At 40.2% G+C, this 13007-nt stretch overlaps 1 protein-coding gene across 5 annotated transcripts in view; it reads left to right on the top strand.

The window, feature by feature from the left end:
- zranb3 (zinc finger, RAN-binding domain containing 3) overlaps window positions 1-13007 on the top strand; it is an 84081-nt gene that overhangs the window by 27614 nt on the left and 43460 nt on the right. For 4 of the 5 annotated variants that reach the window (XM_086070011.1, XM_086070010.1, XM_086070012.1 and 1 more), the window contains exons 8-12: window positions 176-310; window positions 6774-6893; window positions 9131-9250; window positions 9341-9520; window positions 9970-10140. In XM_086070011.1, the coding sequence (XP_085926137.1) occupies window positions 176-310; window positions 6774-6893; window positions 9131-9250; window positions 9341-9520; window positions 9970-10140 (726 nt within the window). The remainder of the gene's footprint in view (window positions 1-175; window positions 311-6773; window positions 6894-9130; window positions 9251-9340; window positions 9521-9969; window positions 10141-13007) is intronic. The other variant, XM_086070013.1, reaches the window with a different exon arrangement.

Raw genomic sequence — 13007 nt, 5'->3', positions numbered from 1 at the left:
GTGGCATCCTTGGGAATTGTCTCCCTTTTTCCCCCTGCGTCTTTCTCTTCCCTTCCAGGAAAACTAGGACATCCAGCAGCACCATTAATTGTTTTGCCCTTTATACTGTATCTCCAAAAGAGTTGGGATAGAAAGAGAAAGATGTTGAAGAACGTGCCCTCTCCTTGCTTTGCAGGAGGCCACAGCCAGCTTCGCCGAGTGGGAGAGACTGATGAAGGGATGTGGGTCAGAGGTTGTCGCCACCAGCAACCCCTTCACTCAGGTCATGAGCCTGATCACGCAGATGTACAAGCAAACAGCAATTGCCAAGGTAATGGGCGACCTGCTTCCAAGTAGGGATGCCACAAACGATTGTTTTGCTCGTCGACTAATCACCACCAGTAGTCGCGGTTAGTCGACTAATCGGAACATATCTTCGCTGTCCTGTGAAAAACATTTATGTTAATTTTTTTAAAAGTTTTGGGGATGTCTGCATTCATATACCTAAAAATGTAACAAAGGACAAAGATGGACTTGTTTTTCACAGGACAGCGACAATATGTGGTAAATAGTAGCATATTACACCAAAAAGCCACCATCAGTAGCTTACATTTGGATTTTTTTCAAAGTATGTACACATTACTAATGAAGACAATTAAGATTATAGTACATTGAACTTTGATTAGATTTTGCAGCTTCTACTATAATTTCTGACATGTTTAGAAATTGATGGTGATAAGCAGAGCTTTAGAATTTTTTTTGCTATAAATCTTTAGTGTATTTTGAAATTGAACCCAAAAATATGCAAAGTAACACTAATACTATGAAACTATTAATGCTATTTCACTCTTCTAAGCCTTTTTTTAATGTAAGTCTCGAAGGTAGTGAAATCAGATGAGAAAAATTAGGAAAATATCCATCCATCCATCCATTGATCTACACAAACAAAATGTGGTATGCACTTGAAATGAAAAAAAAGAAAAGAAAGAAATTATTAAAGATTAGGAGGAACTTTTTTTAAGCACTGTACTGCATATTATAACAAACAATTTTGTGCTTTATTGTAATGTGTTTCCGTTGAGGGCTTATAGCAAAGCTTTCATGTTTCTTGCTATGTTCGAGTTCATAAACGCAACATTGTGCGTGGTCGCGACTCGCAACGGAAAGAAAAAGACCTCTGTGAGGGAGCACGTTCGATGTCAACGCGTTTGGTGGCAAACTGTTTTGGTTATTAATAAACGTGAGTTCGCTGACCTTAAACCTTACTACGATATGTTAGCAGGCCAAACAGAACATCATGTTACGCACACGGTGCTAACACGGTGCTAATGCTAGCTTCCAGACATGACTACACTATGCCAGAAATATTATTAGGCATCAGCCACAACATGCTTCCTTTTTAAATGCTGCTTTATCACTGCCATGGTTCCATGAAAGGGAAGTTTACCTTGTATTAAGTATTTTGGTTGAGATGCACCTGAAGTTTCAGGTTCTGTTGCTAACACGGGTTAGCTATGACACTACACTACCCATAATGCTTTTCTTTCCATCGCGGATGACCCGTATGAACACTACTGCGCATGTGCGTCACAGACATGGCATCCAGCCCCGGGAGAAGTGCGAGACAAGGCAGTTTTCGACAAAAACAGAGCCTCAAATAAATAAATAAATAAACGACTCGTCGACTATTAATATTAATTGTTAACGGTTTTGATCGTCGACGTCGTCGTGACTAGTTGACTAATCTTGGTAGCCCTGCTTCCAAGACAGCCTTCCATAATGTCTGTATTGTCTGCTGGGCTTAAGGTTTGATTGATTTTAGATTTTTTTTATGTTAATAAACTAGACTCTTTTTTTTTTTAAACACAAAAAAAACTTTTTTTTAGCTCTTGTTTTTCAAATACTGTATTATCATTGCAATCAAATTGGGCTAAAACACTGACACCAAAGTGGAACTTGTGGTTTTAAATACTGGAACATGCTGTGAAAATTGCACCATCACATCATTAGTGTCATCTGACACACAGAGTCAACAAACCAACACCTACCCAACCGGATGAATCAAAATTTGCCATCCAACGTTGTTAACCCCTGCGGGCACATCTGAAAGCCGAGAGTTCGCATAAAAATATCACATTAAATCAGTGGAATAAAATTGTCTTAGAAAAGGGTGACTTGATGCTCCGTCTTGGTGAGATCTCATGGCAGAGCATCGCCATGGAAACAGAACTTAATGATTGCTGGTAAAAAGCACTTAGACAAAGCCTGGGGTTCCAACTATGGTATTATTTAGTCACATCCAACCTGGCATGATTACACCCTGCACCAACACCTCTATAATTGTGTTGCTATGGAAACAATAGCTTTCAGTTTGAACTGAGAAGGAAATAAACAATGGGTGAGAGCGACTGGATACATGCAGCGTTCCATTCCTGTACTCCCGCTTTGCAATGCTGCTAAGTTTGATCCTCTTGCTATGGCAGCCTGTCTGCCTCCAATGTTGCAAAGTAAACATTGCACCAAGCATAGCATCTGCCATGTTTGTGGGTGGTGTTTCTCCTAATTAGCTCATTGACCTGAGCCACGAGAATCGCGGCCCCAAGGTTTACAAACTCCGGATATAACCACCGAATGCAATCATCGTCGCTACTCGACGAGCCTGAGTTTGTATCTTGTTTTGGACTTCATGTTGTTTGCTGATTGGATTCTGCTCAATTTAGCCCAGTGCTGTTACTCCTTACATGACAAAAGCCATCTCATCCATCTCAAGGCAGATGCTTCCTTGACCGACACATTCAAAATGTTGTTTGTCTGTCAGTGGGCAGGATTGCTTAAAACTATGTGACCAATATTCACAAGAGTAAGGGTATTTAGCTGTGAACTTATGCATGTGCAGGAGGCAAGTATCAAGGTGTACTGTTTGATTCCAATCCACATTCACGTTGTTAGCCTTGGCAGCAGCCTATGCTTGACCGAGTGCCATCGTGGTGTCCTCTATTGCTTTTAGAGCGTGACACACTTTTCATACTTTAGGGGATTTTTTTGGGGATCATCGAGAGTGGGAAGAATAGTGAAATATCACATTTATGTCACTTTGACGAGCAACACGGCCCCTGCCTGCCTGCCTGCCTGCCTGCCTGCCTGCCTGCCTGCCTGCCTGCCAGTCGGCCAGGCGATGATGGTGCCAAAAAATATTTGGGGTATTTTTATTGCTTTACCCGCCAAGCATCTGCTCCCAATTACCCAGAGAGGACAGCTCTGATGCCGGACTTTAAAGCAAGCTAACGGCCCGCTTCAGACAGTTGAGAAGTTTGTGCACTAATTAAACTCAGCGGAAAGGAGCCAGCATAACCAAGCCGTCAGTAATGAGGACCCCCCCGATCAGAAAAGGGTCAGCAGACCTGGTGAAGTGAGTTATTATTTGGAGCACAGACTAATTATCAGCAAGGCAAAGCAGAGGTTCTCCTGCCAAAACAGGTGCCATGGCTGCTGAAGTTGTTAGGTCACAGGAGGTATCTAGATTACAGAGGTGGGATTTCACACCACTGAAAAATTCTCTTAACTGTCCAGTGTGGGCTTTGTTTGACTCAAATAAAAACCTTCATATTCCTTCCAAGTTGGCACTATTCTCAGATGTCTCTTGCCCTGCAATGGTGAAATGAGCAGATGCTGGATGATACACTTGTACTGCACTTCCACATTCCAGCCACAGCCGCCGTCATCACCATGGGTGAAAGGATACAAGATGCCTGCCTGCAGGTTACAGTTAACCCAGCATTACATGTTTTTTGTCGACTATAAGCTTCAAGCTGTCAGTCAAGGTCACAGGTTGCAGGATGCCGTATTTAAGTTGTTGTTTGGACTGTACTGTGTTCGTTTTTTTTTTCATTGTAACCTAATTCACTTTGTTTTCGATACTTCTCCTTGTTAGTTTTACCTGGGTCTTGACATCATATTCATCATGCATCTGCCCCTCCCTAATGGGTTGAATTGGATTTGGAGAATTTGTTGTAAATAAACCCTATTTGTGTTTCTTGGCTTAGTCAGAAAAATCAGATCAGATCCAATCAGAAAGGCGCACATCTGCGCAGTTTGCTGGCTGCGCAGATTCTCCTGTCAACTAAAGTCTGTCATTTACGCACCTTCATGGCAGATCAGTACTCTGGGTACTTTTCCTCTTATGCGCTTCAGAGGCTGTAGTAAGTCCAGCGCCCCATGATGGTTGAGCGAGTGACATTAATCTGGTCAAAGAAGCGCATTAATCATGTATTAACGCAGATTAATCACACTTTTAATTTTGACCACAGATGATCTTTTATCTGACAGCGGATGGCTACGTTTAAGGTAGCACAGGTTGTGTTTGAGTAATAAACATAACTACATGCATTAAAGTAATGCATTTAATACATGTTTGCATATTTCATTCAGAATATTTGTCCATATCAAACTATTGGGGTCATTTTTTCCTCCCATTTAAATTATGCATGTAATTAACTGATTAGAAAAAGAAGAGGATGAGCGTGTGTAGCGTGTGTAAAATATGTTGATAAAAAAGCATTTTTAATGAAGCGATTAATCGTGATTCATCAGAATTCTAAGAAGTGATTAATCTGATTAAAAAATATAATCGTTTGACAGCTCTATTATGCCAGTCGTATAAATGTGTCCAATTTACCCGGTCCATGGTGCAACGTTGATCTGTCCCTTTTTTTTATGGACCACCAAACATACATTCAGCCATAAGCACAGTATTTCGATTAAAATTGTGTTTTTAACCCATTTCAAACGGAATTTTAAAAAACTGATTTTCTCCTTCTAAGTGTTAATGTGAGTTTACCAGACTGCCCGACAACTCATACGTAGGAAGATATTTTCATATTTAAAGTGTGCTATATTTTCTCATGGATTTCAATGATCTTCACAAGTCTTAGGAAAACTACAATGCATGCTACATGGTCTACAGCCAACTTCAGAATTCAATGAATCATGCCTCTTTGTTGTTTGCGCTTATTTTCATCTTACGTGTGTGGTGTGTCAGAAATCTGGATGGGGGAATACACATGAAATGTGCGCTTGATTATGTCAGGGCAGGCATTTTCTGTTTAAGTGATTTCTTGATTGAACAGGTCCGGAGGCTTGGGTGCAGTTTGTGAAAATTAGGCACAGATAATTCATGATTCAACAAGGGAACCAACTACTTTTTCATACAGGGCCAGGTAGCTTTCAGTATCATATTTTCCTTAATTAAAATCAATATGGTAAAGACTGCATTTTTACTGCATGTTTACTTCAGTTATCTTTGTCTGATATTTACATTTATTTGGAATTAAAGGCAGTTGTTGTTTTTCCTTGTGGAACTTGACATTGACTATGTGCTCTGTTATTGCCTGAAACAAAAATAAAGATGAAATGAAAGGAAATGCTTCTGCACACTGTGCACAGCACTTATAGAGCCACCTTGGCTGCGCCACCAGCACACACCTTGTGACACAGATGGGGGAAACAAAGAACACAATCTTAAAGCTTTTGACGAGGTTTATTTAACATTAACATTAGCCTCTTAATCAGTATTAAAGGAATGCAACTCAGTACAGTGATGGCATCAGAGCACATGCAGGAGGAGGACATTTGGTCAGCACATTAGGGAACGTACTGCCACACAATAGATGCGTTATAATATTACTTTTCTGTCTACTAACATACTAATGCAGCTCATGTTCCAAAACAGTGAGCTTTGTCTCTCTTGCTCACTCACTCGCTATTTCTCTCTTTATGCATTCAACATTAAGCTTTAGAAACAGATATGCCACAGAGTGTGGGCACTTTGTCCTTCTACTCATTTCACTATTTTCGGGTTAGGTCTGTCTCAAAAACACCAGCTGAACCATTTGGGCCTTTTATTTTATTGAGCATTGTGCGCCTGTGGTCTGAAAACACATTTGTCTCGCGCCAAATGTTCGGCCAATTTTGAAAGCAGTCAGCTCACTTATCACTTGGCATCACCATCAGACGTGTGTGCTGTATGCTGTATTTTATTATGTTAATGGAGAAAACGGTAACTCGTGATTCATATCTTCTAGAATCAGATTTTTTTACTTCAGGATACAGGGGAACCACATATAGGAAGATACTGCTTATAAAAATAATAATAATTATAGAACACATCCTGACCTGATGTAATTTGACAGAGATAGAAGTATCTAAAGATTTTAATAAATTTTAAAGGTAAATATATATGTCATATTAAATAAAAATGGCTGGATTAGTTTTACATAAAACTTGCCTGATATTTTATCAATACATGCATATGATTGGTTTAAATTACATCAAATTTGACAGATTTAGCATTCTTGCACATTAATAAAGAAGATGATATTGTGTGTGGATTCTATAAGTGGAACATAAAAATCTTTTTTAGGTCATGCCACAGCTTTTCAATCGCAATCTTTCCGGAATGTGTTCAATTCTGGATACACACGGCTCCGAAACGGAATTTTTTCCCGTAATCTCAGACTGAGCGCGGAACACTAATCATAACTCTGAGTTGCAAGGTATTGATTCGCAGTTGCTTTGTGCTCTCCCTCTCTTTTTAAGTCCAGATCTCTTGGCATTCAATAGAGAATTGATCACACAGAGAGGATGCTGCTGTGATTAATTGACTTCCTCACTGATCTAGCCAATTCCTTCCTGTGCGGTCCACCAGTGGATTGATAGATTCAGTGGCTCCCTTTAATCTGTGTCTATTTCTGTGCGTGCGTGTGTGTGCGTGCGTGTGTGCATGCGTGTGATGCTAGGCTGGAGCAGTGAAGGACTACATCAAAATGATGCTGGAGGCAGAGCAACTCAAGTTCCTGGTTTTTGCCCACCACCTCACTATGCTGCAGGCTTGCACCGAGGCTGCCATTGAGGCCAAGGTGATTGCTATTACCTCTGTTATTATCACTTTTCAATAATGTGCGTGCACTTTTAAACATAATCGCAAAGTCTAACTTCAGTGAAGAAGGCGCACTCTCCTCGCTCCAAAAGTAAACTTTTACTTCCAGGGCTTCTCGTCTAAGACGTAATTCACAAGTTGTCACACGCAAACAGCATCACTTAGCTCAGCGTAGGCAACTAGCAAGAGGGTTCAAGATTGTGTGTGCGGCATAGGTCGAGGAGGTGTTGGATGTACTTAAATCTTCATGACAACGTGCGATAGCACCTTCCGCTTTGAGGCGCTCATTCCGCTGTGTTCGCACTCCCCAATTAATACATTGGGTCTAAAAAAGGAATCCTCTGTGAGACATTGTGATGAGAAGCAGTGAAGGCTGTTTCTTGTGTGTGATAACATGGCACAAATAGCACCTCGCTGCTGCAGGCCTTTACCCTGTGGTACAATGGTTGGGTTGGGTTTGATAGTTCTAAGTGCTCTTGTCGAAAACCAAATGCCAGAGAAAAACGCAGGTGTTGGAACAGCAGGTTATTTTCTGAGTGATTCGTGGCCTTGAGAAGATGTTAAAAGCACACGGATGCTTGCTTGTGACCTTTATGCAGGAGAAGTCAAACTGGCCTCCGATGTTTTTATTCCTAGTGAGCCACAGCTAAATATTCATGATACTGTACTTACATTTACGGTGCATGTTGGAGCTGCACAGTGTGAACATGGAGCAGCTCCACATGACCCAAGGATCCAAACAAAAGAAAATAGCACTCGCTGTGGTGCATTAGCAACTCAGCCAAGTTGTGCTTGAATGGACCTTCAGCTGCTGCTCTCTTTGTTTGGCAGAACAAAATGCTGTTTACTGCTGTTGATTCATCCCAGCCCCTCCACTAAGCTTTGTTCATTTGCACATCTGTTACAGAAATGTCCCAAATACGAAGTACATGTTAATAAACTGCCCTTTGTTTGCAGTGTCCAGCACACACCACCCTTTTTGTAAATGTAAGAGCTTTTATTCAAATCAAGTATGGGTGAACACAAATCTGGCCACCTGACCTCTCTCCAATTACGTGAGCGTGTTTTTTCCTGAAACACGCATGCATTAATAAAGAAGATGCGCTCCATTGCTAGTGGACTGCATGCTAGTGTTTTGAATGGCATGCTCACCCTAAGTAAGAAGAAATAAGTGAATTTTAAATAAATATGCTGCTTAACATGACTAAGTGCGTCACAACAGATTTGTTTGAAAACATTGGAGTTTATTTTCCAATAAACATTGGCATACTATATAGTACAAAATGCTCTCATACATGACCTGGCCAATGACTGCAAATTTCATTTGTTAATGGACTTATACCTTTAATGTTGCAAAAATGTGTCCTCACCAAAGTAGCGCATATCAAAATTTTAAACTGAAAAGGAAATGGATGAATGGATGGAATTTATAATTTACAAGACTTTGAAGAAACAGTGTGTAGAACTCAGTGACACCTAGTGGTGAACTAATAGAGACAGTGTGTAGAATTTAGTGCCATCTAGTGGTGAAATCATAGAATGCACACACACTATGGTGCCTCCACGGTGAGACAGCATTTCGCAAACCTTCCACCAATTTCTACCAATTATCATTTGAAGCGAGCAGGCGAGTGAGCAGCCTGGTGAGCAGGAGCGGCGAGCAACAGTGGCTAGCGTAAACTCACTGGAGCGGCTAACGAGTGCGGCTAGCAAGATCTAGCTAACGTGGCTAACAAGAACGACTAGCGGGAGAAGCTAGTAAAAGCTAGCAAGAGCTAAACATTGGGAGACAAACGGCGGGAGCCCGAATTACGTGCGTGATGTTCTTCTCCTTCGGCTATCCATAGCAGAAAAATGGTGGCGAAAGATGTCAACCTCCTGTAAGGGGCGGTACAACCTATGTAATACAATTCATGATTACGAGACCTACGATTATATTAAAAAAATATACGTTGATGTGATAGAACCTATTTTTTTGCACATTATTGAAATGAATAGTGTGTTTTAATGAGTGAATTATTAGTTCACCACTAGATGGCAATACATTCTAAAATCTAAAATCTTTTAACCATAGATTAGTCTAATCATCATCATCATCAACAAAAATATGAAAATTAAGAAGTGGATGAAAAGCTCGTTTAGGTGTACCAACTTGTATAATTTTCTATATAGACACGTAGAGACATGCAGTTAGCATTGTTTGCTTTTGTTACACAGGCTGGTTATATTCGTATCGATGGCAGTGTCCCATCTTCTGAGAGAATCCAGTTAGTTCACAAATTTCAGAACGACCCAGACACACGAGTGGCCATCCTCAGCATCCAGGCAGCTGGTCAGGTACCGTACACAAACATGCGCGCACCTCAACACTCCACACAAAAGAACACTCCGGCGCTTGTCAGTGAACAGTTTTTGGCTCGACACTAGGGTTTGACCTTCACTGCCGCAAGCCACGTGGTGTTTGCCGAACTCTACTGGAACCCCGGGCAGATTAAGCAGGCTGAGGATCGCGCTCACCGTATCGGGCAAACGTCATCTGTCAACGTACACTACCTCATCGCCAAGGGTACTTTTGACAGCGTGATGTGGTCCATGCTCAACAAGAAGGTACTTGACTAAGTTAAGAAACTCACGATTTGATTTCCATTCTTTAGGTTGTGATATTGATTCAATTGAATACATTTTGGAATAAGGCTGTAACATGACAAAATGTGGAAAAAGTAAAGCTCTGTGAACACTTCCCGGCTGAACTGATAGAAGATGAGCTTCAGATGTATTTTTCCTTTTAACGCTGACAGGAGAAACGAGATTTGAAGTGCACTGCTTGACATCAACTAAATACAATGTACTCATTTAAAATTTATATTTTATATTTTGTAGTGTGGTATACTGTTTAACCGCTACCCATTAATAACTGTGTAGTAGTTTGTTCTTTGATGCACAATTTTTTTCAAATTCCTTTTGTTGTTTGAAAAAAAGCACTTTGGGTTTGAATTTTGTCTGCTCAGTGCACATCAACAGAGTTATAGAAACTCAGGCTAATTTGTCTTTGAAAGGAAACCGTGACCGGCAGCACTCTGAACGGAAGGAAGGAGTACCTGAAGGCCGAGGAGGGAGACAAAGACAAGTGGGACTTCCTTAACTTCGCCAGCGCGTGGACACCGAGCGAGCTTCTCTTGGAGAGGAATACTGGACTTGAATTAGATGAGGACGTGTACTTCACTCATGTGAGATGGTGAAATTGTTTTATTTTATTTGACAAAGTAAACATTGCAAACAGCATACTGGAAGTTTATCTGAGTAAGATATACATAAACATAAACCAAATGTGTTCCTTTTTTTACTTAATGCTAAATGACAATTTGAATTGACTGTTGAAGAAACAATACCAAACAGTAGGCTAGATATACTATATATTAGGGAAATTTGAGCCATTTAAAAAAATGCATGGTTTATATGTTGCTTTTTATAAATTGTAATAGACGTGTACAAAAGAAAATGATCATTATTCAAAGGTAATGTGATTACCGCGAAAACACATTGTACAATGTTTTGAAAACTTTTGACTTTTGGTCTACTGTGCAAAATCTATGATCCATATGGGATCGCCAGCTGTGTTTGTTGTACGATTCTTTTCCAGAGTGGAAAATGATGTTACTGTCAGACTAACCAACAGTGTAAAAGCTGCGTCTGGCCTTTAGACTGGTATAACCATTCATCATTTATCATCAGGTTATTGTTTTTTTATGTGGCACCAATATATAATTACGCCAGAAAGTGTTGCTTTCATAGTTTTTGCTCTTATTTTTCATGAGTTTCTGTGCACACAAAAGGCATATTTGTCACTTTTATAAATCTGTCTAAATCTGTTTGTGAGCACTTCCCTTTGCTAAAATAATCCATCCACCTCACAAGTATTGCATATTAAGAAGGTTATAAACTGCATTATTATTACTAGGAATGCAACAATATCAAAATCTCATGGTATGAAATCTTCATGGTGTTAATAAATTATTACGGTATTGTAAAAAATAATAAAAGTAAACTTTGGGTGGGGAATGCCACAATGTGCCAGGAATGTTAACCTTTAAAAATAGGTCAACACTATGATGGACAAGTAAAATAAACACACTTGTAAATATAGAGATAAAATACATGTTTATTTAAACAAAATGTGCAAAGTATATTATGCCAACAATTGCGATGAATATCTCTTTATGCCAAGCATACAAATCAATATTAATATGTGCATACTGCTAAGTATTTTATAAACATAGAAACCAGAATGAACTTGAGGTTGTCAGAACATATGCGTCGTGAAACAAAACTGTTGCCAAGTCCAGTCCTTATATATCAAACCAACACATGAAAGTGGTTTCACTGCACAGCCTTCTTCTTTTTAAAAAAAGTTCTACAACACGTCAAAACATTAAATCACCACTCTGTATGTTACTCAGCAGGTTATTTGTAGGTTGCAAAAGACTGAGTAGATTTAATGACATCTTTTTCCAGTTTTTCTATGCAGTGTACAAGAACAGAAAAGCAGCAAAAGGAGAAATGAGATGAGCCCTAAAGCCTCTCTAGCCTCTCACAGAATGTCTTATGGCATGATTTAGAAATTGACAGCATTGGGCTGTGTTTCACAGCTGATGCCCGTCAAATTCCACAGCATTGTTGTGACAATTTTGAAACCGAGATCCTGCGATATTTACAGTACCGTTAAGAGTTCAACCCTAATTATTTCACAGATGACATAGGCTGCCCTCAATTCAAGGCCACTCTAAAGTATGCTGTTTTACTGTATTGGGACATCATTTTCTGCTCACCATTTGCCTCACACAGTGTAATACATCTCCTTTGCATAGAGTTGTTCAGATTATTGATTGTGGCCTGTAGAATGTTAGGCAACTCCTCTTCAATGGCTGTGCGAAGTTGATAGATCTTGACAGGAGCTGGAACGCTGTCGCATACGTCAAACGATCCAGAGCATCTCAAACATGCTCAATGTATAACATGTCTAGTGAGTATGATGGTCATGTAAGAACTAGAAAGTTTTTAGCCACCACGAATTGTATATAGAGGCTTTCAGAATGGGGGCATGCATTATCATGCTGCAACATGAATTGATGGCTATGGATGGATGGCACAATGATGGGCCTCAGGATCTCGTCATGGTATCACTGTGCATTCAAAATGCCATTGCATGCATATTCGTTGTCCATAAGCTAATGCCTGACCATCCCTCAAACCCATTGCCAATATGGGGCACTTGATCCACAATGTTGACATCAGCAAACCACTCACTCAGGCAAATACACCATATGCAGTGTCTGCCATCTGCCATGTAAAGTGAAAATTAATCGGTGAAAAGAACACTTCTCCAAAGCACCAGATGACATCACGTGAGCATTTTCCCACCCAAGTCAGTTAGAACAACAAACTGCAGTTGAGTCGAGACCCCGATGAGCAAGACAAGCATGCAGATGAGATTCCTTCAGACAGTTTGACAGTTTTTGAAAAAATGCTGTGGTTACGCATACCAATTAATGCAGCAGCTGTCCAGGTGGCTTGTCTCTGATGATCTAGGAAATAAATATGCTGGATGTGGCGATCCTGAGGCTCATTCACCTCATGTTGCTGCATGATAATGCATGGCCCAGTGTTGCAAAGCTCTGCACACAATTCATGTAGGAACATGTCTCTGAAAAAGATGTTGCTTGGATTGCAGCATATGTTGCTCCAAAACCTGTATACACCTTTCAGAATTTATGCTGCCTTCACAGATATGCAAGTTACTCATGCCATGGGTGCTAACACATCCCCATACCATCAAAAATGCCGGCTTTTGAACATTTGTACTGATAACAGGGTGGTTGGTCCTTTTCCTCTTTAGCCATGACATCCATGATTACAATAAACATTTGGAATATGGACTCAAGACACCACAGCACACTTCCACCTTGCATAAGTCCATCTCAGATGAGCTTGGGCCAAAAGAAGCTGGGGGACGTTTCTTGGTGTTGCTGAAATATATCTTTCGCTTTGCATGGTAGACTTTTAACTTCCATTTGGTAGATGACAATGGTTTTCTGAA

This window comes from Leptonotus elevatus, chromosome 2, assembly GCF_054856555.1.
Source record: "Leptonotus elevatus isolate MCC_2025b chromosome 2, RoL_Lele_1.0, whole genome shotgun sequence".
NCBI classification, from domain to species: domain Eukaryota; kingdom Metazoa; phylum Chordata; class Actinopteri; order Syngnathiformes; family Syngnathidae; genus Leptonotus; species Leptonotus elevatus.
The sequence above is the reverse complement of the archived record's forward strand: the minus strand, read 5'-3'. Positions and strand labels throughout refer to the sequence as shown.